The sequence below is a fragment of the Palaemon carinicauda genome, chromosome 17 (assembly GCF_036898095.1).
Source record: "Palaemon carinicauda isolate YSFRI2023 chromosome 17, ASM3689809v2, whole genome shotgun sequence".
In the NCBI taxonomy this organism is placed as follows: domain Eukaryota; kingdom Metazoa; phylum Arthropoda; class Malacostraca; order Decapoda; family Palaemonidae; genus Palaemon; species Palaemon carinicauda.
Genome location: NC_090741.1, coordinates 61,128,471 through 61,153,003, shown reverse-complemented (window position 1 = coordinate 61,153,003; position 24,533 = coordinate 61,128,471). Strand labels below are relative to the sequence as shown.

Here is a 24,533-nt window from a genome sequence, read left to right as displayed (position 1 = left end):
ACGCATCTTATAGTTGTGCGAGTAGCACTGGGTCTGTCATCATCGTGAACTGGAGAGAGTTCGAAACTCCTCCCTGTTAGCGTTATGGAATCCTGACTGATTACCATAGTCTCTTGACAGACCTTGCGATCTCCTTTTACATCCCCAGGGGAAAAGGGGGCGTTAAGGTGACTACAGGTTTCAATGATTTTTTAAAACATTGAAGCCCCTGAGCTGGAGAGAATCGAGATTCTATTATTTGCATCCTCAATGTTCCAGGGCCGGATCATCTCCATGGATGCTCATTGACAGTAATTTCGGGTGCTGCCCACCCCAGCCTGTCGTCCAGGGCCATCGTTGCCTGAACTCTTTCTAGGCTTGGTTTCGCTTGACTGTCTGCTAATTCCGTAAGGATCCTAGGACTGAAACTAGTCCGACGAGAATCTCGTCCAGGATATACGTTATCTTCCATAACTTGGATCCTAGGTAGGAGGGGAGGGGGTGACTGACTGGAAGTTGCTGATAGACATCTTCCAGGGCTGGCTAGATTGTCAACACCCCTTACTGAATAGGGTCCTTATGTTCAGAAGGATTATCATTCTTAACTTGCTGTTCTATTGGAACTTGTTGCGTGGCGCCAAGTCCAGAATGACTCAGAGATTTCTTGAGTCTTTCATGTGAACAATAAACTGCCTTCATTGGAAATCGATGGACTCTACTTTCCTCACCGCTAGTATGCTCTAGAGCTTTAAGGTATACTCTTCTAGGGGGAATTTGAATATAAGAAGAGTTGAGGAAAGGATGGTGGAGGTATGTCCATTTCCATTCTAGTCTCATCTTGGTCAGGCCTTGGACTCCAGTGATCAAAGGTCCGGCGATCCAGGAGGAACTTCCCTCCTACCAGAAGCGTCTGTTTGCTTCGCTTGATCCGAAGGTGTATAAATCTGACTGTCTGTGGAACAACGGTCATTGTAACTGTGGGATGCAGTTTAACATCCTAAGGAGAACTAAGAAACCCTTCCGTTCTCCTTTCAGGCCATACCTGACTGTTCGCCTATATCAGCTTTTCAGTTTCACTGTAATAGAAGATTCCTTTCTATTGCATAAAGCTTAGGATAAGTATGCTGGAAAGAGGAGAGACACAGACGTGTAAATCCTTCCAGCCAACTGCTGCGGTCTTCCTAATTATTGATTCTAGGGCATCCCCTTTCAAGAAGAGGCCGATGGAAGATTCTAGTCCATAAGGCTAGAGTAGCGCCCTACATCCGGGGAATTAATAATGAGAATCAAGAGGCTGATGAAGCATCAGCGTAAGGAAGAAGGGGGGGGGGGGGAGGGGGGAGTGGATCCCCCAAATCAGGTAGGTCTCAGCAAGGGGTTGTGCTTAGAAGCACAACGTACTGGAAAACCATTCTATTGTATGGTTATGTACCAAGGATTTCTGTCTGCGATATGGTCCTAAACTGCAGGTGTACAGGGTATTGTATACCCCTATACAACTGGCCTGTTACCATCAAGGCTAGTGCTAGGGGGTAAGTTAATTGGCACAGTACTTCAGTACCGATATGGCTAGCAGGTCTTCGACATATCAGTGATTTTTCGGCTGGCAGCGGGTCGCTGACAGACGTCACACCATCCTAGCCAGTATTCAATGTGACTGGGTAGTGGTGAAAACTATACGCATAGTCAGCGGATCTCTGAACCAGAGGAGACTCCTCGGGCCGTCGGCAGACCGCTGTGAATCGGCGGGCTGTCGATTGAAGGTATACCAACTCATCTATTGACTGGGTGGTGACCAAGGGCACCCACTGCCGGCTCTTGGCGGCGGAGTCAGATGTGACAGTGAAACAATGACTGCTGTTGTTGATTTCACTACAAGGTGTAGCTTGAATATGGAGTCTCTGCCCGGTGTTAGTCAGTCGGGGGTTCGAGTCCCGCTCAGACTCACCAATGCCGTTAGTGTCTGCAACCTCAACTTAAGAGGCAGGGTTGGGGGTTTAGACCTTAAAAACCTTTAAAAGGAGCAGTAAATCGGTATTTATTAGTAATGAGAAAATGAAGTTTTCGGTCCAATTCCCGGAGAGTTCTAGCATTTTACGGGTTCGCAGTTGAACCGCATTTAAGAGATAACTTTCGAGACGAAACCAACCACAGTTCGACAGCTCTAGACTGCCGTCCTGCACATTGGGGATTTTGGAAATAATATTGCTGGGGGGACCTGCATATATTATTTCCGTGAAAATGCTCATCTTTATAACTGCGGAAGACTGCAATGCATCATCTGGTGTCCCTCCTGTAAGGAAGGGAGAACAGAAAGGAGTATTCAATTGATTATCGCATCGATAGGCAATTTGCAAAGTTGTCTTTTGACAAAATAGGTTAGGACAGAAAGCTAAAAGAGATAGTTGGAGACACATAACCGTGAATCCCTTGTGAGCCAATGCTGTTACTTCTCCTCAGTCTTAAGGAAATTCCTCCAACCGGGGAATTCCCTGAAGAAAAGGGGGCTCGAACACCTAGGTGTAAGGAAGTGTACATGCACTGTCCCCTTCTATGCTTAACGCTGTGAGGTAAGGAGGATTGATACACAATCAGAGTATCGAAGGAATGTCATTCTTTCGAAATAGGAGCGGTAACAGCAGAAGCTCGCATCCAAGATATGTTGATTAGAAATTAAAAGACATATATTTGTCTATCCCAACCCATCTATTCGCCGCAACCTCCCTTACAATATTAAATCAGGAAGTTTCCTGAACAGGGAAACTCAGGGATAAGGGCTCTCCCCTTTAGGGGTTAGAGGCGTCACACCACCGGCCCTTTACGAAATTTAATATTGCAGGGTAAATAGAAACTGATTTCAAATCAGAATATTGATGAAATATTATGCCATCAATATAGAATTGGGTTCAGCAAATATCTAGATAGGGACACGAAATATATATTGGAAATAACTACTAGTATAATCTATACGTTAGTTATCGATCTGCCGTATTTACTATACCGGAAATATACTGACTACCTGTATAGACCTATACCGTAGTTCAGCCGGCAGAAAATAAAAGACATATTCTTATGCATCCCAACCAATCTATTTGCTGTGACCTCCCGTACAATATTAAATCAGGGAGTTTCTTGATCAGGGAAACTCAGGGATAAGGGCTTTCCCCTATAGGGGTTAGAGGTGTCACACCACCAGCCCTTTACGAAATTCAATATTGCAGGGTACATGGAAACTGATTTCAAATCAGAATATTGATGAAATATTAATCCATCAATATAGAATTGGGTTCAGCAAATATCTGGGCAGGGATACCCAAGATATATTGGAAATAACTACTAGTATAATATATACGATAGTTATTCATCTGCTGTATATACTATACTGAAATTATACTGATTACCTGTATAGACATATACTGTAGTACAGCCGGCATATTGCCGGATTAGCTGGCTATTGTCGGAGCATCTAGCAAGCTAGAAAGGAGAGAGAGAGAGAGAGAGAGAGAGAGAGAGAGAGAGAGAGAGAGAGAGAGAGAGAGAGAGAGAAAGCATGGAGTGAAGGCTCTCTATTACTGTATATGTATACTGTACAGTAGTAAAAGATGTAAAAGTCTAATTTTACTGCCTTTCTCCGAAAAGAAGGTTCACTTCCATTTAGCCATAGTACTATTGCCGGCTTACTACTGTAGGCCAGCCTCCGGCAGCACGAGTACAGTCGGCATACTACCTACTGAGTCAGTACCTATCTGTGCTGGTCTACTGCCGGCCAGAACAATACGCCGACAACAGAAACTGTGGCTAGCAGTTCAAGGGAGAACTGGAGAACCTTGGTGACTAAAGGGGCCTCCCATCCACAGCCGCCAAAGCCGCTGGAAGCCGGCAGTCGCCGACAGTCGTCATGGCCGTTGGCAGTCGGTAGTCTCCGACAGCTGATGACTGAGGAGGGGGGGGGGGGGGGGGGTTCTAGGCGGCCCCGGCAACCCACCTGCAATGGTAAGGTTGCAGGACTCCAGCACAGGAAAGACAATGGCTCGGCCATCGTTAAAGAACAGAGAGGGGAGGGGAAAGGGTCCTATATGAGGTATAGGAGGTCCGGCAATGTTGCCGGATCTACACACCTTGAAGAAACTCTGTTTCAGTACCGGCACGACCACAAGCGGCAGGAGAATCATTTATTCTCCAGCTTAGGAGGTGCTAATACAGTTAAGGGGACGGCAGCTCATGCCGTTCCTCTCAACAAGGGAGAAACAGAGTTCCAATGCCGGCGCCATCCTAGGCCACAAGAGTATACGACTCTATAGCCTAGGGTCGGCGAGCATAGGACTAGTCTACTAGACCACAGGGAGAAGGTGGCGGTAACATTCGACCACTTCAGGTGTAGTCTAGGGAGGGCTAGCCTCCTATGCCGGTAGTTCCGACGGCAAGGGAATGCAATCACCCCGCCGACCAACTGCCGACAAAGACTAAATACTCTGAGGTTCTGATCGAATCCCAAAACTTGCCGACGGCCGTTAAGGGATGAAACAGAAAACTCTAGGCTAGTCATGCGTGAATTCGAAATTCAAGGCCGACGCAGAGAGTTGTAGCCTAAGGCTACTCTCAGAGGGAAGAGAGATTACCCATAAATCTCTAGTGAGATTGATGATGGTTAATATAATTCCAGGAGATATCGATCTCCAGGAATGATAACCAAAACACAAGGGTAACCGGGGAAATGACGAAAGTATATGTTGTCTAGGTTATGTTACCCAGACATGACAAGATTTCGGTTACCTAAATCACCAAAACTCTGACATATACGATCGCCACGGAAAGGGAAAAATATGCTTATAGATATCTTTACAATATAATAATGCCTAAATAGCTTTCATAACAATGAATAAGCTATTTACACCGGAATATCGTTCTGCTGACTAAATAGCACATGTACCAAGAACGACAGCGCCATGGCGACACCGGCGATCGGCGAAGATCCACACACAAGAAATACACAATTTCATTGCGAAGCTGGAACTAAATTACATATTGTAAAGAATCAGTACTCAACTTTCTAGATGGAGAAAGAAGCCGTAGAAGCATAAAGATTCCCAGAAATCGAACGGAAATGTCAGATCGACAGGGAACACCACCGTAGCGAGTCGCTACAGATAAAGGAATGACCGCCAGAGGGAGTTGGCGCGGTTTTGATACGATTGTAGTAGGGGAACCAGGGTAATCTTTGTTACGGTTACCCTTCTATTCTGCCACGTTTTCCCCTAGAGCCTAGAGGCGTAAAGGCTATTCGGGGTGCAGATTGCCATGTGGCGTGTCAAGAATACGTCCCCTGATGATATACGATACCCTTGAGAGTAATCTTAAAGGTACTCGCGCCAGAAGTTAGAATTCTGTGAAACCTTTGGTTTGATTCTCTGGGAATATCACTGTAGTCATATATACCCTTCGGAAGCTACTAAAGGAACCTTCCATTAGGACGTCATGGCTTGAGCCCAAAAAATATTATATATATATATATATATATATATATATATATATATATATATATATATATATATATATATATATATATATATATATATATATATATATATATATATATATATATATATATATATATATATACCAAATACCTCTGCATAAATCTTAAATAACATTTTCTATGGAAAAGTATAAAGTTGTATCCTTGACATTCAAATTGCGAGGGATTTCATGTCCTCGAGTATTAACACCAAATCAATCTTTAGTTATAAAACACTCATAAATTTTCCATGGCAATATACCAAACCATACAAAGGAAAATGATCGACTTCGCAATTACCAGTAAGAGTAGTTTCCCATAAAGAGCAGGCACAACAGGCAAAGGATAATGATTCTGTTCTTGTCCGATGACCAACGGCTCCTGGTCTCCCATTGCAGTATTAATGCTGACTTCTCCTCCTCCACCTCCCCCAATACTAACATTACTCTGGAAAAAAAAATGGATATATGATAGTAAAATTTCACTACTCACCTAATACTTATTTTGCTTAACTTTGCAAGCATAATATTCAATAGGAACATCTTAACCTAGATATAATAAATGTATATCGAAGGGAAAACTCACTGGCGTAGGCTACTTCTGAAGCCGCATGCAGCCAGGTCGGGTAGGCTAACCACATTACGCTACAATAGCCTAACTAAAAATAAACATAATAACCACATGACGCTACAATAGCCTAACTAAAAATAAACATAATAACCACATGACGTTACAATAGCCTAACTTAAAATAAACATAATTAATCATTGTATGAGATGTCTAGAGCTAAATAGACAAGACTACAATTACTGTAGTATGAGGAACTAATAGGAAGTCATCAAGTAAGCATGAAGCTCTCGGAGGTACCGACACCAAAATGGCTGCCAGGGGAGAAGCATCAGATGACACTGTAGCTACCCATCCAGACTAAAATTAACAATGTTACAAAAATTTTTGTGCCGCTACCTCAGCTCGTCAAAATTGATAATTGCATTACTTAACTTGGGAGTAGGTCTCTCGGAGCTCAGACATCGTCACTAAACACAAAATAAATTTCCGAACGCAAGAAAGCATATTGACTATCACGGTGCTAAGAAAGGAATGATGGGAGAGCGTGGGTAGAGGTATGGGGGGGAGGGCAGTAGCCATAGAAGGGGGCAGTAGTCGGATGTAGAACGACACCTCGTAGTAACGGGGATGTTGAGGAAGGAGAAGACTAATTGGTAAGGGACCTCTGATAGTGGTTTTAACACACCCCAGTTACTATGCCGACAGTCTATAAGGGTGAGCGAGCTGGATATATACCTGGCATTCCATGCAACTTTTTTCTCTGGTATATTTAGCAGTATTTATACCTTAGAAATGGTGCTATAAGGAGCATTTCACGGAGCGACACAGGTTGAGCCCAGAAATAGATTTTTCCTTTGTCAAAATCCCCTTTTTATTCCTTGTAAAGACTAATGCCTCTAGTACATTAATGCAACATCTGGCAAGACACTAATCTCTTGTGCTTCAGTCTCTTTGTCTTTTTAGTCGAAGTTATAACTATTTTGTATCATCTTAATACCACCAGTCAGTGGGAAGGAGGGTGAAGATGTATATCAACATCAAGCAAGTATAGAATTAAAGTTTTATTTATTTTTATGAACCTCCCCTAATGTTAATATTGTCGATTCCCACACAATAATAGATGTGGGACACAAAGGAAATAGATAGGAAAAATAGCTCAACCTAGTACAGTACAAAATATACCCAATTCTAGACATGGCTTTCTAGAAAATTGGTAACAAAACTTTTGCAAAATACATTTCTGGGCTCAACCTGTGTCGCTCCGTGAAATGCTCCTAAAAGCACCATTTCAATGGTATAAATACTGCTAAAAATACCAGAGAATAAAGTTGCATGGAATGCTAGGAATATATCCAGCTCGCTAACCCCTAAAGGGTGTCGGTATTAAAACTTGGGTGAGTGATACCACTACCAGAGATCCCTTTCCAATTAGACTTCTCCCTCCTCAAAATCCCCCGTTACTATGAGGTGTCGTTCACTACAGCTACTCCCCCCCCCCACCACCACTACCTAATCTTCTCCCATCATTCCTTGTTAGCACCCGTGAACGTTAAATAATGTTACTACAGATTGTATAAAAAAATTAGAAATACTCGATTCCAGATTGTTTCCAAATAAAAACTTACTCTAAATTCTAACAATATAAACCCCAAATCAAGTATTTAAATTTATCATTTGTAAAATCCAAGAGGAAAATTAAACTAACTGGACTCAAAATATTATTAAATTACATCATTAGCCACCACTATAGGACCTAGAGGAAAACCGACTCCGTATTTGCAAAGATAGATTCCAGCAAAAATTAAGAGAGGTATTTGCACTTTTATATTATGAACTTCAACCTTCAAGGCCTTCAAAAGATTTGGATCCAATTCTTTGTGAATTTCTGTTACCAGGTCCTTAATCAGAAATTACACTTTTGACATTTTTATTCATTGGATGGAGAGGGACCCTAAGACTGTGAAATAAATTAGGTACACTTATTTTACTATTCAAAGTTTTAACTAAATAAAACAGAATGGCTCTTGCATGACAAAGGAATACTGTATATCCTTTGATGTATTGCCCCAAATCATTTCTAAATGCAAAATGTGAACAATCTGTGATAAACCTTTAGCCTTGAAGTCATACTTTGCTCTGAATGAATGAATTGAGGTTTTCTGGCATTCTGACATCGAAGGTCATTGACGCTGCTCTGAAGGAAAGCAAGAGATAAAACTAGCTTTTGTTCCTACATCTAACCTTACAAGAAAGTGCTTGCAGTTCACTTCTGCGATGGACAGAAACCAGCGACAAAAGCAAAACTTTTAGCTGTGAAATCTTCAAGCAAAAGATTTTCTAACAGTTCAAATTTCAAACCTTTTAAATTCCACATCTACATTCCATACTACAGTACAATCAATAAATACATCAGCAATAATTCCTGAAATGGATAGATCTAATCCCAAATGCCTTAGCATAGAATTAAGCATGGATTTACCTCCCTTAATAGATGCTTAACAAAAAATGAAAAGATCAGTACAGTAAGTTTTTTTTTTTTTTTTTTTTTTTTTTTCATGGAAATGGAGGTATAGGGAACGAAAAGGAGGGGGAGACCAAAGCGAAGGTGGATGAACTGTATCAAGGATGACCTTCGATCAAAGGGATTAACCGGTGATAAAGTGTGGGACAGAGATAGATGAAGAACGCTGGCCAGAAACATCGACCCCACATAGAAGTGGGAAAGAATGCAGACAAAGAAGGAGAAGAAGAAGTACAGTGAGTATTTTACAATTCTATTTAAGCTAGTTCAAGTCATTGATACATTCCTATAGTTTCAGCAATAAAAAATTCCATTACTTTTGATACAGAATATTGGTACACAACCTAGAGGCCTGTAAAAGCCCTTGTTTCTGAGGATACAGTGGAAGTCTCCATGCGGTTAGATGTAGCATGGGCAGGTTTGGGTAAATCTGCTTTGAAAGTGGTTGTTTGAGTAGAATGGTTTTGCACAGCAATCTCAGAATTGCTGACAACAAGGGCATCCGATCTGTGAGTAATTCCTTTTGCAGCCAGAATGTGGCTACTAGAATCATCCTCCTGATTGTATTAATCCTGAACTTGTTTATTACCTGTTGAATCACGGCAAGCGGTGGAAATTAGTAAAGTTCTATATGTGACCAATCTTCTAACGAGACATCTACCTTCAATGCTATGAGATATGGAACAGATGAACAAAATACTTTTATCTTTTTGTTCAGTGACGTCGCACTTTTATCTTTTTGTTCAGTGACGTCGCAAACATGTCTAATTTTGGTCACCCCCACCATTTCCAAATTCATTGACATACTGATGGATGAAAAGACCACTAGTTTGGAAGAACATCACAAATTTTTAAGTAATTTGTATTTTTCCTAACATACTTACCTAGAACTACCTTCTTAGGAGTTACTGGCTAACTCTACCTAACCGACCAGCTTTTTGTATAGTTTATCTCCCTCTTCTCGTTTTCTACGGGGTCAACCTCTAGCAGTGTGGTACATGCCCGAGGCGACCCCGGGGTCAGGCAGCGTGATATCTCAGGTCGACTCTCCAGTAAGTTTCTGGTCGCGACGTGATAGACATCTCGCCGCGCTCTCTCTTACCTGTGCGACTCTCGTGTCCCCCAATCTTTTGTGCTTACCGCGTGTTGCCCACGTGTTTTCATTTCACTTTCCCGTTCATCCTTGTGTCTCTTGGTGTGTTAGCGTTGTGTTATGGAGCATCCTCGTCGTTGCCCTGGGCCTCTGGCTGGGAAGTCTTGCGGGGCTTTCCTCTCCAAGCCTGAGGTTGATCCCCACTCCCTGTGTTCCACGTGTAGGGGAAAGCGTGTTCCCCTACCTCTACGTGCCCGGAATGTGCTGATTGGACTGAGATCCAGTGGGTGCGCTTCGGGACGAAGAAGAAGAAGGCAACTAAGAAGATGCATAAAGATTCAAGCATTTCTTCGCCTGCAGGTTCGCCAGACGATTCGGCAGACCGTAGCGCCCACTCTTCTTCCCCTACCCAGCGTAGGGGCCGAGGTAAGTCCGTTGCGGGGAAGAGGCCCATTGCCCTTCCCCAAGAGTCTGATTTTCCTGTGGGGGATGTGTCCAGTGTGGGGCAGGCATGTGTGGGGCCTGAGTGGAGTGCAGAAGTGTGGGTAGGAAGCGAGGGCCTGGTGCCCACAGGACCCGTCGCCTCGTTAGATCCTATGTGAGGTAGGCTGAGTGCCGATACTTCCCCTGCCTCGTGGCGTGTTTCGAGTGCTTCGACCGCCGGGGGAGACACGGAGAAAGGTAGTTCGACGTCTTCGGACCCCGCCACGTGGGTGAAACCTAGGACTCCCTTCAGGTCTCCCGTTAGAGAGCAGGTAGATCAGTGGCTCTGTAAAGGACTCGTGGGGACCCCTCCAGCTCCCTCGGCTACGCTACCCCCCGTGTTTCTACAACAGCCCGCACCTGAGAAACGACGTGATTTTCCCCCCACGGTCTTGGACGTGTCGGCCGGTCGGAGAGCTCCGTCCTCATCCTCGTCGTCATCGGACTCTTCGTCTTTTTCGTCATCAGAGGACGAAGACAGGAACCTGATCAAAAGGAAGAGGGAGAAATCCCGAAGGAAGAAAAAGTATCGTTCCCGCTCGAGGCATGGTAGAAAACAGTCGAAGTCCTCTAAGAAAAAAGCGAAGAGGAGTAAGTCAAAGGACTGGGTGAATGTCACAGTGCCCCGAAGCGAGCTGTTTAGGTTTTCCACAGCTGCGGCCGCTTCCGGGTGGCTCCCTAGAGCCTCGCCTTTGTTGTGTCACCCTCCTAGCTCCTCCTTCGACCTAGCCGCCCGGCGGGAGGGCTCGAACAGAGACCCCCGTGCATTGTTTAACCCTACAGTAGCCTCCGCCCATTCTTCCCTTAGGAAGGATATAAGGAGTATGAAGGAAGGCTTAGCGTCGACCACGGGCACCTTGGAGGCCTTCCTTAAGCACCAAGGGCGCCCGTCGGTCCGCATGGATCTCCCATCCACGGAGCTCCCCGTGGAACAAGGTACTCCCATGACGGATGCCTTTGTATCCACGGGGCAGACCATACCACTGGCAGGCTCGGAGGACGTTGGTACTTCATGACAGATGCCTTCGTCCCCTCGGGGCAGCCCATACCACTGGCAGGCTCGGAGGACGTTGGTACTCCCATGACAGATGCCTTCGTCCCCACGGGGCAGCCCGTACCACTGGCAGGCACATCGGGCGTTGTTTTTCCCACCGTCACGGCTTACCCCCGTACGGAGGAACTGGTGACGGAAGACCTGGTGGAAGGAGGGGAGTGCTCGACGGATGACATCTCCTCCTACCGTAAGGTACTGGCCCTCATCCGAGGACACCACCGGTTGGATGAGCCCAAGCCCTCAGCTGCAAAGGCAGTACTTTCCGGACTGTACAGGATGATCGACAGTCCGGTACAACAAAAGCCATCTTTGTCTCTCCCTCTCGCTCAAGACGTAAAGCTGGGGATGGAACAGATCGATGGATACTTGGCAGGAATAGCAGAGGCCCCCAGAAGCCAGAGTTCCTCCAAACTTCTGCCAGGCCTAAAATCCCAGAAACGTTTTTACGTTCCCGAGGGGCATCGCGGTGGTCCCCGTGCGGTGGAAGCAGCGGTGTCTGTGCTGAACCAGCAAACCTCGGTAGACAGGGCATCCACGGCCCCCGTGTGCTTTTCCCCGACGGAAGCATCTATGATGGACAACATGGCTCAGGACCTGGTCTATGTGTCCTCCTGGTTGGATTGGTGGTCATGCGCTTTGGTGGGGTTTCAGGCATCACACGACCTCTCCCTTCCAGAAAATCAGGCCATGCTGAGGGATCTTGTTAGCTCTGGGGGCAAGGCTTTTAAATTCTTATCGTCCCAGTCTCTGTCGGTAGCTTCGAACTGGGTCCTGAGAAAAAGAGATACTGTTTTGAGCAAACTAATGCGGAAGTTGCCTGACAGGGAAGCAAGGAGACTGAGAAATTCCTCCGTGTGGGGGAATGAGATTTTCCCAATCAAGTTGGTAGAGGATACTGTGGAGAAGGTGAGTAAAGTGAGAGAGACGGATCCTAGGCCCCCGCCTATGAGGAAGACCACGTTTAGGAGAGCTCCAACGGACGTCCCTCACTCCTCACAGACCACACCCTTGCTTCCCAGAAGAGAACTTCCTTCAGCCCCTTGGCCTCAAGCCTCGCAACAGCCCACCCGTAGGACCACGGCAAGCCCTCAGTCAGCCTACAGACCCTCCTATGGTAACGCTAGGAGAGGTAGATCTGGCCGCTCCTCCAGGAGAAGGTAGGAAGAGAGGCCCCCTACTCCCGCAGGAGCCCGAGTAGGGGGATGCCTCAGACATTTTTGGCAAGCATGGCGGGATCTCGGTGCGGATCCCTGGACGGTGACGGTCCCGAAGGAGGGCTACAGACTCCCGTTCCTGGAAGAGCCTCCCCCTCTCATCCCAGCCCAGAGGGCCGATTGGCTGGTTCCAAAGGACCCCTTGAAGAGGTTGGCGCTACAAGAGGAAGTAGCGACCATGATCAACAAGGGAGCTTTGGAGACAGTGGAGAACCCCGGCCCGGGTTTTTTCAGCAGGCTCTTCCTGGTGGAAAAATCGACAGGAGGGTGGAGGCCAGTCATAGATCTCTCAGCCCTCAACAAGTTCGTCTCAAAGACGGAATTCAAGATGGATACCCCTAAGACAGTGATCGCAGCCTTGAGGGAGGGGGATTTTCTCATGTCTCTCGACCTCAAGGATGCCTACTTTCAAATCCCTGTACACCCCTCCAGCAGGAAGTTCCTCAGGATCAAGTGGGAGTCCAGGTTCCTGCAGTTCAAGACCCTGTGCTTCGGCCTCTCGACGGCCCCGCAAGTGTTCACGAGAGTGTTCGCCTCGATCTCGGCGTGGGCACACGAGAAAGGAATTCGACTACTCAGGTACCTGGACGACTGGTTGCTGCTTTCTGCCTCAAGGGAACAACTGAAGGAGCAAGGCGATATGTTGCTCGACCTCTGCAAGGTGTTAGGGATCACGGTCAACCTAGGGAAGTCCTAGCTAGTCCCCAGCACCAGGATGACTTACTTGGGGATGGTCCTGGACACTCAGTTAGTAAGGGCCTTCCCCTCAGAAGAAAGGTTGGCCAACCTGGAACGTATCCTTCAACCCTTCCTGACGGGACAACCCAGGAGGGCCAAGGACTGGCAGAAGTTACTGGGTCACCTGGTTTCCCTGGAAAAATTAGTACTGCAAGGGAGACTCAGGCTCCGCCCGGTACAGTGGAATCTAAAGGAGTCGTGGGTCCAAGGCAAAGAACCCCACAAAGTAGTGCCAGTCCTCCCGAAGACGAGAGAGACCCTTCTTTGGTGGAGCATCAGGTCAAACACGGAGAAGGGAATGCCCTTCGCCTTCGACCCCCCGGAGATGCTGTTGTTCACGGACGCATCGAAGGAGGGCTGGGGAGCGCACCTGCCGGGAAAATCAGCAAAAGGGCTGTGGTCCAGCAAGGAGGCGTCTTTCCATATAAACATCCTGGAGATGATAGCAGTTCTAAGGGCGTGTCGACAGTTCGTACACTTACTGCGAGGGAACACTGTGGCGTTAATGTGCGACAACGCCACAGTAGTAGCGTATGTAAAGAAGCAGGGAGGCATGAAGTCAAAGGTCCCCTGCGCCCTAGCCACGGAACTGTTGGAGTGGGCCACAGAAGAAGGGTTGGAACTGACGGCAAGGTTCATTCCAGGAAAGAGGAACGTGATGGCCGACGGCCTCAGCAGGGCGGGTCAGGTGATAGGATCGGAGTGGACCCTACACCCAGAGGTAGCTCGAGCAGTCATCCTACTGTGGGGCTCCCCAGTAATAGACTTGTTCGCCACACGTCTGAATGCCCAACTCCCCGTGTTCTGTTCTCCAATCCCAGATCCGTCAGCAGCGTTCGAGGACGCCTTCCAACATCCCTGGGACGGTCTCGATGTGTACGCCTTCCCTCCCTTCAGTTTGATCAGGCAAGTGCTGAACAGAGTGAGAGGGTCGTCCAACCTGTCGATGACTTTAGTAGCGCCCTGGTGGCCGGAGAGAGACTGGTTCGCAGACCTAAAGGAATTAGTTCTTCATCCTCCTTGGCTGCTTTCGGACAGGCCAGACCTCCTGCGGCAACCTCACTTTCACAGGTGGCACGAAAACTCTCGATCCCTCCGCCTTCACGCATGGAGGTTATCGAGAAGCTCCTGAAGAAAGAAGGATACTCATCGAGGACCGCGACGTGGGTATCTACGGCGTTCCTCGGCAGTTGTCTACCAGGCAAAGTGGGCAGTCTTCCTGAAGTGGTGTGCGCAAACATGTCTAATTTTGGTCACCCCCCCCATTTCCAAATTCATTGACATACTGATGGATGAAAAGACCACTAGTTTGGAAGAACCTAGCTTTTCCAACTTAACTTAGCAGCTAAGATGTTCAATTTACAAGGACTAAACTAAGGAAGAAAACTTATCCCTGTTAAATTTGGCCAAGTAAACAGAGCCATAAAATTTAAACAATCTGGAGGAGGAGTAGTTACTTGGAGCATGACAACACAAAGACTGAAGAGACAAAGAGACAATGGCACAATTCAGATTTGCTTCTTGCCACTTACCGCTAGATGTTGCTTTGTACTTTACTAAAAGCATGAGCCAATTGGAAGGAAAGAAAATGGGAACTTATTTAAATCATAAAGGTATATGTCTATAAATTCGAGCTTATAAACTGATTACCTTCCAGCTCCATCTATCATTATTTCCTAAGTAGTGATAAACTATTAGCCAAACTTCATAGATTATCATAGAGTTCACCAAAAGGATTATATCTTAACAAGAACCAAAAGTCAGAACAAGAAAATTATGACATTGGATGTTAAGAAGATACCTAAGTGAATTTCTCAAAAAAAAAGAAAAAAAAAAACAGCTACACTGCAAATATTTTTTATAAAGGCTGATTATAATCCATAAAAAGTATCTTTGCCATGTTGGATTATGAAATTTAAAATGAGTTATTCGACCTCAAGCCACTTCCAGGGCAAAGGAAATGAGGGAAGATCAAATGGGTATACAGAACTTGCAAATGAGCTCTGATACAATACTTTAAAAAAATGTAGAAATTTCCAACCGTGGAGGCCCATTGCCCTTCCCCAAGAGTCTGATTTTCCTGTGGGGGATGTGTCCAGTGTGGGGCAGGCATGTGTGGGGCCTGAGTGGAGTGCAGAAGTGTGGGTAGGAAGCGAGGGCCTGGTGCCCACAGGACCCGTCGCCTCGTTAGATCCTATGTGAGGTAGGCTGAGTGCCGATACTTCCCCTGCCTCGTGGCGTGTTTCGAGTGCTTCGACCGCCGGGGGAGACACGGAGAAAGGTAGTTCGACGTTTTCGGACCCCGCCACGTGGGTGAAACCTAGGACTCCCTTCAGGTCTCCCGTTAGAGAGCAGGTAGATCAGTGGCTCTGTAAAGGACTCGTGGGGACCCCTCCAGCTCCCTCGGCTACGCTACCCCCCGTGTTTCTACAACAGCCCGCACCTGAGAAACGACGTGATTTTCCCCCCACGGTCTTGGACGTGTCGGCCGGTCGGAGAGCTCCGTCCTCATCCTCGTCGTCATCGGACTCTTCGTCTTTTTCGTCATCAGAGGACGAAGACAGGAACCTGATCAAAAGGAAGAGGGAGAAATCCCGAAGGAAGAAAAAGTATCGTTCCCGCTCGAGGCATGGTAGAAAACAGTCGAAGTCCTCTAAGAAAAAAGCGAAGAGGAGTAAGTCAAAGGACTGGGTGAATGTCACAGTGCCCCGAAGCGAGCTGTTTAGGTTTTCCACAGCTGCGGCCGCTTCCGGGTGGCTCCCTAGAGCCTCGCCTTTGTTGTGTCACCCTCCTAGCTCCTCCTTCGACCTAGCCGCCCGGCGGGAGGGCTCGAACAGAGACCCCCGTGCATTGTTTAACCCTACAGTAGCCTCCGCCCATTCTTCCCTTAGGAAGGATATAAGGAGTATGAAGGAAGGCTTAGCGTCGACCACGGGCACCTTGGAGGCCTTCCTTAAGCACCAAGGGCGCCCGTCGGTCCGCATGGATCTCCCATCCACGGAGCTCCCCGTGGAACAAGGTACTCCCATGACGGATGCCTTTGTATCCACGGGGCAGACCATACCACTGGCAGGCTCGGAGGACGTTGGTACTTCATGACAGATGCCTTCGTCCCCTCGGGGCAGCCCATACCACTGGCAGGCTCGGAGGACGTTGGTACTCCCATGACAGATGCCTTCGTCCCCACGGGGCAGCCCGTACCACTGGCAGGCACATCGGGCGTTGTTTTTCCCACCGTCACGGCTTACCCCCGTACGGAGGAACTGGTGACGGAAGACCTGGTGGAAGGAGGGGAGTGCTCGACGGATGACATCTCCTCCTACCGTAAGGTACTGGCCCTCATCCGAGGACACCACCGGTTGGATGAGCCCAAGCCCTCAGCTGCAAAGGCAGTACTTTCCGGACTGTACAGGATGATCGACAGTCCGGTACAACAAAAGCCATCTTTGTCTCTCCCTCTCGCTCAAGACGTAAAGCTGGGGATGGAACAGATCGATGGATACTTGGCAGGAATAGCAGAGGCCCCCAGAAGCCAGAGTTCCTCCAAACTTCTGCCAGGCCTAAAATCCCAGAAACGTTTTTACGTTCCCGAGGGGCATCGCGGTGGTCCCCGTGCGGTGGAAGCAGCGGTGTCTGTGCTGAACCAGCAAACCTCGGTAGACAGGGCATCCACGGCCCCCGTGTGCTTTTCCCCGACGGAAGCATCTATGATGGACAACATGGCTCAGGACCTGGTCTATGTGTCCTCCTGGTTGGATTGGTGGTCATGCGCTTTGGTGGGGTTTCAGGCATCACACGACCTCTCCCTTCCAGAAAATCAGGCCATGCTGAGGGATCTTGTTAGCTCTGGGGGCAAGGCTTTTAAATTCTTATCGTCCCAGTCTCTGTCGGTAGCTTCGAACTGGGTCCTGAGAAAAAGAGATACTGTTTTGAGCAAACTAATGCGGAAGTTGCCTGACAGGGAAGCAAGGAGACTGAGAAATTCCTCCGTGTGGGGGAATGAGATTTTCCCAATCAAGTTGGTAGAGGATACTGTGGAGAAGGTGAGTAAAGTGAGAGAGACGGATCCTAGGCCCCCGCCTATGAGGAAGACCACGTTTAGGAGAGCTCCAACGGACGTCCCTCACTCCTCACAGACCACACCCTTGCTTCCCAGAAGAGAACTTCCTTCAGCCCCTTGGCCTCAAGCCTCGCAACAGCCCACCCGTAGGACCACGGCAAGCCCTCAGTCAGCCTACAGACCCTCCTATGGTAACGCTAGGAGAGGTAGATCTGGCCGCTCCTCCAGGAGAAGGTAGGAAGAGAGGCCCCCTACTCCCGCAGGAGCCCGAGTAGGGGGATGCCTCAGACATTTTTGGCAAGCATGGCGGGATCTCGGTGCGGATCCCTGGACGGTGACGGTCCCGAAGGAGGGCTACAGACTCCCGTTCCTGGAAGAGCCTCCCCCTCTCATCCCAGCCCAGAGGGCCGATTGGCTGGTTCCAAAGGACCCCTTGAAGAGGTTGGCGCTACAAGAGGAAGTAGCGACCATGATCAACAAGGGAGCTTTGGAGACAGTGGAGAACCCCGGCCCGGGTTTTTTCAGCAGGCTCTTCCTGGTGGAAAAATCGACAGGAGGGTGGAGGCCAGTCATAGATCTCTCAGCCCTCAACAAGTTCGTCTCAAAGACGGAATTCAAGATGGATACCCCTAAGACAGTGATCGCAGCCTTGAGGGAGGGGGATTTTCTCATGTCTCTCGACCTCAAGGATGCCTACTTTCAAATCCCTGTACACCCCTCCAGCAGGAAGTTCCTCAGGATCAAGTGGGAGTCCAGGTTCCTGCAGTTCAAGACCCTGTGCTTCGGCCTCTCGACGGCCCCGCAAGTGTTCACGAGAGTGTTCGCCTCGATCTCGGCGTGGGCACACGAGAAAGGAATTCGACTACTCAGGTACCTGGACGACTGGTTGCTGCTTTCTGCCTCAAGGGAACAACTGAAGGAGCAAGGCGATATGTTGCTCGACCTCTGCAAGGTGTTAGGGATCACGGTCAACCTAGGGAAGTCCTAGCTAGTCCCCAGCACCAGGATGACTTACTTGGGGATGGTCCTGGACACTCAGTTAGTAAGGGCCTTCCCCTCAGAAGAAAGGTTGGCCAACCTGGAACGTATCCTTCAACCCTTCCTGACGGGACAACCCAGGAGGGCCAAGGACTGGCAGAAGTTACTGGGTCACCTGGTTTCCCTGGAAAAATTAGTACTGCAAGGGAGACTCAGGCTCCGCCCGGTACAGTGGAATCTAAAGGAGTCGTGGGTCCAAGGCAAAGAACCCCACAAAGTAGTGCCAGTCCTCCCGAAGACGAGAGAGACCCTTCTTTGGTGGAGCATCAGGTCAAACACGGAGAAGGGAATGCCCTTCGCCTTCGACCCCCCGGAGATGCTGTTGTTCACGGACGCATCGAAGGAGGGCTGGGGAGCGCACCTGCCGGGAAAATCAGCAAAAGGGCTGTGGTCCAGCAAGGAGGCGTCTTTCCATATAAACATCCTGGAGATGATAGCAGTTCTAAGGGCGTGTCGACAGTTCGTACACTTACTGCGAGGGAACACTGTGGCGTTAATGTGCGACAACGCCACAGTAGTAGCGTATGTAAAGAAGCAGGGAGGCATGAAGTCAAAGGTCCCCTGCGCCCTAGCCACGGAACTGTTGGAGTGGGCCACAGAAGAAGGGTTGGAACTGACGGCAAGGTTCATTCCAGGAAAGAGGAACGTGATGGCCGACGGCCTCAGCAGGGCGGGTCAGGTGATAGGATCGGAGTGGACCCTACACCCAGAGGTAGCTCGAGCAGTCATCCTACTGTGGGGCTCCCCAGTGATAGACTTGTTCGCCACACGTCTGAATGCCCAACTCCCCGTGTTCTGTTCTCCAATCCCAGATCCGTCAGCAGCGTTCGAGGACGCCTTCCAACATCCCTGGGACGGTCTCGATGTGTACGCCTTCCCTCCCTTCAGTTTGATCAGGCAAGTGCTGAACAGAGTGAGAGGGTCGTCCAACCTGTCGATGACTTTAGTAGCGCCCTGGTGGCCGGAGAGAGACTGGTTCGCAGACCTAAAGGAATTAGTTCTTCATCCTCCTTGGCTGCTTTCGGACAGGCCAGACCTCCTGCGGCAACCTCACTTTCACAGGTGGCACGAAAACTCTCGATCCCTCCGCCTTCACGCATGGAGGTTATCGAGAAGCTCCTGAAGAAAGAAGGATACTCATCGAGGACCGCGACGTGGGTATCTACGGCGTTCCTCGGCAGTTGTCTACCAGGCAAAGTGGGCAGTCTTCCTGAAGTGGTGTGCGCAAACATGTCTAATTTTGGTCACCCCCCCCATTTCCAAATTCATTGACATACTGATGGATGAAAAGACCACTAGTTTGGAAGAACCTAGCTTTTCCAACTTAACTTAGCAGCTAAGATGTTCAATTTACAAGGACTAAACTAAGGAAGAAAACTTATCCCTGTTAAATTTGGCCAAGTAAACAGAGCCATAAAATTTAAACAATCTGGAGGAGGAGTAGTTACTTGGAGCATGACAACACAAAGACTGAAGAGACAAAGAGACAATGGCACAATTCAGATTTGCTTCTTGCCACTTACCGCTAGATGTTGCTTTGTACTTTACTAAAAGCATGAGCCAATTGGAAGGAAAGAAAATGGGAACTTATTTAAATCATAAAGGTATATGTCTATAAATTCGAGCTTATAATAAACTGATTACCTTCCAGCTCCATCTATCATTATTTCCTAAGTAGTGATAAACTATTAGCCAAACTTCATAGATTATCATAGAGTTCACCAAAAGGATTATATCTTAACAAGAACCAAAAGTCAGAACAAGAAAATTATGACATTGGATGTTAAGAAGATACCTAAGTGAATTTCTCAAAAAAAAAGAAAAAAAAAAACAGCTACACTGCAAATATTTTTTATAAAGGCTGATTATAATCCATAAAAAGTATCTTTGCCATGTTGGATTATGAAATTTAAAATGAGTTATTCGACCTCAAGCCACTTCCAGGGCAAAGGAAATGAGGGAAGATCAAATGGGTATACAGAACTTGCAAATGAGCTCTGATACAATACTTTAAAAAAATGTAGAAATTTCCAACCGTGGAGTTCAAAACAAATTTTAATACAGTATTCAAGAGTTTACCTAAAGTTAGCCAAATTTCCTTAATAAATGAACCGAACTGAGGTAGCATGATGAAGCAGTCATACCAATACTGTACCTTTTGGTACCAGAAATAGAAATGCTGAGTAAAGATTCAAACAGTAAAATGTTTATCCAGGTTTACCAAAGGTCAAAGGAATAATCCTTGTCAGTCTCCTTCAATAGTGGTCCATTTCTAGACAACAATCAATACACACGGTCAAAAGATGAACGAGTAGCATCTTGTGTCCATCAACCAGTACAATATACATTATTTGGGAAAGACATTGTGGAAAAGTGTGGCATTGATATTTGCATACTGCAGTTGCATTCAAACTTCCGGTAAGATGGAGAGGGACAAATGGATGGCAATGCTATTTAAATCTAAAGAGTTGCATCTTGACAAAACTTAGCCAATGAGACTTGGCAAAAATTGCTAGACCATTCATTTAATTTTGCAAACACTTGGCAGATTGCATACCTTAAATTTGAAAGGTTAAAGGGTGTGGTAAATTAATAGTGGAAGAGTCTACTCTCTTTTTATCTTTGCAGCCATTTAGGTGACGATAGAGTAATTTGGCATCTTGAATAAGAAAGTAATATTGTAAAGTTTTTTTTCCCTCTTGAATCATCATAACTTAAAAGCTTCCTCAATTTCTTTCTTTCTTTTTTTTTTTTTTTTGAAAAAGTTCACTCAATGTTTAACGTATGTTGAAAAACCCATTGTTTTTGGTAAATCAGTTTTCATAAACTTGCCATCTCATCAGCCTTCCCATAAGGGAGTTAAGATAGAATTATGTTTAAGTGTTAAAACTGATTCGGTAATTTTACAGCATCAAATTGTCTAACTATTACAACAGGTGAATGAATGAATACAATGTTCAACAACAAATATCAAGCAAATGCACTTTGTTCTTGATAAGACAAGAACTGACCTTGAACGAGGTTACCAACAGCTTCCTTAGGCACTAGAAAGATCAAAATTGAGCTATTTTCTCAAGACCTCTACAGATCTTACGCATTAGTAACTTATGTTTAAAATCCTATCCCATTAGAAATTAAAAAAATAATTAGTACAGTATATAACTATTGGATTGATTTAATTCTTTAGTAAGATATTTATTTGAAGCACCATTGCATTACTAAACAGGTATCAATGTTGTATTCTTAGTATGTACTGTATACCGGTACCCTAACAGTTTATGAGTATATTTGCATTAGCGAGATTGACAAATGTTTGTGGGAGGGGTTTCCTGTTTTACTGATTTAATCATTAACTTGTATTTTAAACCAACCAAAATTTTCATAAATTTTTAGGTTTAGGAGATGTGCTGTGACTCATGTCAACTTTCAGTTTCAGAATCAGCTTGAATGTATGAAGTGCACATGGGGAGTGTGATTAATCTTAAAATATCTTATATAGAGAATTAAGACCTTAAAACAATTTAAAGCCATTCAGATGTAAACAAATGCATGACTGCCATGCCAAAACATTGAACCGATTTAAGTAGTGAACACCACAATTTTCTTAAAGACAAAGATGTGCATTTGCAAGCAATACTTCTCAAATTTACTCTAAGGTGCAAAGGAATGGTTGGATCCCCATGCCAAGCAGGACATGATATGCTAAGTTAGAAGGATGTGTGCTTCTGTTTTCTGCGACTTATGGTGCCCCAAGCAAGGTTGGGGGGGGGGGGAAAGGACCCTCTAGTTAAGTAAAGATCTCATATATTAAATTAGGTTATGTTAAAATGCAGCTCTAGATAAGGTATCCAAAATGAAGCTCTAGTTAAGGTAAGTATCCAGCAGACAGGTAATTAACCTATTTACTTTGTGTTTCATATGTATTTCCAGGATTTTTACTAATGACAGACAAGAACTGTGTGCTTTCCAACAGGTTATATATGATCTATGCATATTACAGCAAATGTTTGCAACAGGATAAAAACTGCAGATCGAAAGGTATCAGTACTGAAATCCATACTCAATCTAAAAAACAGAATCTAACAAAGTGGACACAGCATAACTTTACCAGTGCACTATTGTGAGACATCAATGAACTACATAGAAGTAAATGGCAATCTAGTTTAGTTTGAGGAAGCATGGGTGGACACTGCATACTAGGCTAGATTCAAGCTGGAACATGAGGTTTTGAATTTTTCATCTATGCAACAGCGCACAATTAAAGATTTACCATAAATTGATCCTTACTTAAAGGGCTTTGACACTTGGAAGTCCCAGTACCACCCTAACCCCTTGTTATTTACCAATTAAAAGATACAAAATACCTTCAATTTACACCAAGTGCAGTTTATTTAGGATTCCTGGGTGTTACTCATGTTATGAACCAATTTCATAACGGTTTTGTTAAGCATAGACGGTATATATTGATTAGTTTACTAGTTTGATGAACTTGTCCCATAAGGACAATTTCCAGTAAAACTTCAACACTTATTCTGGTGAAAATACTGATAGGCATTTAGATAAAGGGGTTTATGTAGTTGGTTGGGTCAGGCATAAACTTTCTTACTACAATATTACAAAGATAGTTTTACAATGAACAAAATATGTTTTAGTGTTAACTTGCCAGGGATGAAGTTGGGAGACAAACACAGGCTGAGACTTAGTCTTAGGGTAAGCTCCAGACAAGGGTAGTTTAAGGGGCGGTTGCAGCCCCCTAGTACATAAGTACATAAGGATACAGCTCCTAGGTTAGGTTAGGTTGGGAACCTTATATTAGACTACGTTCTTGTGTTTATCTCCCTTTTAAAATGTAGTTTTTCAGTCACAACTTTTGGAATTTTACACCTGGTGTGCCATAAGCAACTACTACGGCTCCAAGGTAATATTACAATAGTTTAATGCAAGTGATGAAATCCTAAATTTTTCTTTTTTTATTGAATTCTTTAAATCAAAATGATATTTAAGACACTAAAACCTACTGTAAATTAACAATGCCGGTACACTGCATAATGTTAGTCATATAATTTTTTCCAAGTTCAAATAAGATCTAAAGGATGTTAACTCAATTATTATTACTATTAACTAAGCTACAACCTAGCTGAAAAAATCAGGATGCAGTTTTTCAACAATGCATTGTGGCTAGAAAAATCACACAGTTTCAAGTCTTTTCATATCGAGTTGTGAGAACATGGATTATACTGAAAACCAATACGTATACTAGTCTGCTTTCAGCATATCAAGTCAACTACACTTTTGGAATTTTAAGCTTGATTCCACACAACTGCATGATGATGAGGACTTTAATGTGGACGTTGAATGTATGCTCTGTTGACTTTCATTTTTGTTAAATTACATGAATTGACATTGCTTTTTTTTAGGCAACTGGCTTCAAGCAATGCTTTCTACTTCCGAAGTGTTAGTAAATTTTACTGTAAATGTTGTCAACATTTTGAGCTTTCTAAGGTAGAGCAGGAACACACACCACAGGTAAGTGAGTCACCATCTAAAACTTATAATTCTGAACAAGGGTATCAAGCATAATTACTAAGTGGTATCTTGAAGGTTTCAGAAGTGATCATGTTAAAGGTCAGGTTAGGGGGGGGGGGGGGTTTACAAGAGTCCCACCAGGAACCTTTGAATATCTACAGCCAGTTCTTTACACAAGAACACCACCAAACCTAAACTTCCCCCACCTAACCTAACCTACAAACCGTGTCCTTACCTACTTACCTAACGGGAGGGGGGGGGGAGCTAATGCACCCAGCCTGCAAAGTTCCCCTTATACTGCTATTCTTAGCTAGCCGTAACGTTCATACACCCCGAAGAGTGGTTTGCCCTCTTGGTAACAAAATACCAGAATGAAGGACTTGGTGCCCTATTCTAGATTAAACAAAGTCCATGAATTTTACTCGTTCTTTGATTTCCACCACTAATCTCACATTCTTGTTATTCTCTACAAAATCCTGTATTTCTGATATCTATGTCAATAGAAATTAAGGCATGACTCCTTCAAGTAAAAACTTGGGGTGTACGTATGATAGCAGCCACTTACATGTATGATTACGGTTAACTTAGAATACGGCAAGGGGGTCGAGGGGGCAGTAAACCCCTCCTAGGTAAGTAGGTAAGGACACTGCTTGTAGGTTAGGTTAGGGGAGAAAGTTTAGGTTTGATGTCCATTTTTAATGAACGTGTGAGGAACTGGCCGCTGATATACAAAGGTCCCCAA

At 45.6% G+C, this 24,533-nt stretch overlaps 2 protein-coding genes and 1 pseudogene across 2 annotated transcripts in view; 2 read left to right on the top strand and 1 right to left on the bottom strand.

Moving 5' to 3' along the window:
• The window catches only part of LOC137656812 (mitochondrial thiamine pyrophosphate carrier-like), a 615,169-nt gene that overhangs the window by 99,456 nt on the left and 491,180 nt on the right, over nucleotides 1-24,533 (top strand).
• The window catches only part of LOC137656101 (uncharacterized), a 505,345-nt pseudogene that overhangs the window by 36,119 nt on the left and 444,693 nt on the right, over nucleotides 1-24,533 (top strand).
• LOC137656810 (transmembrane protein 192-like) overlaps nucleotides 1-24,533 on the bottom strand; it is a 58,690-nt gene that overhangs the window by 33,640 nt on the left and 517 nt on the right. Inside the window, exon 2 of the mRNA XM_068391121.1 lies at nucleotides 5,795-5,941. Coding sequence (XP_068247222.1) covers nucleotides 5,795-5,941 — 147 coding nt within the window. The remainder of the gene's footprint in view (nucleotides 1-5,794; nucleotides 5,942-24,533) is intronic.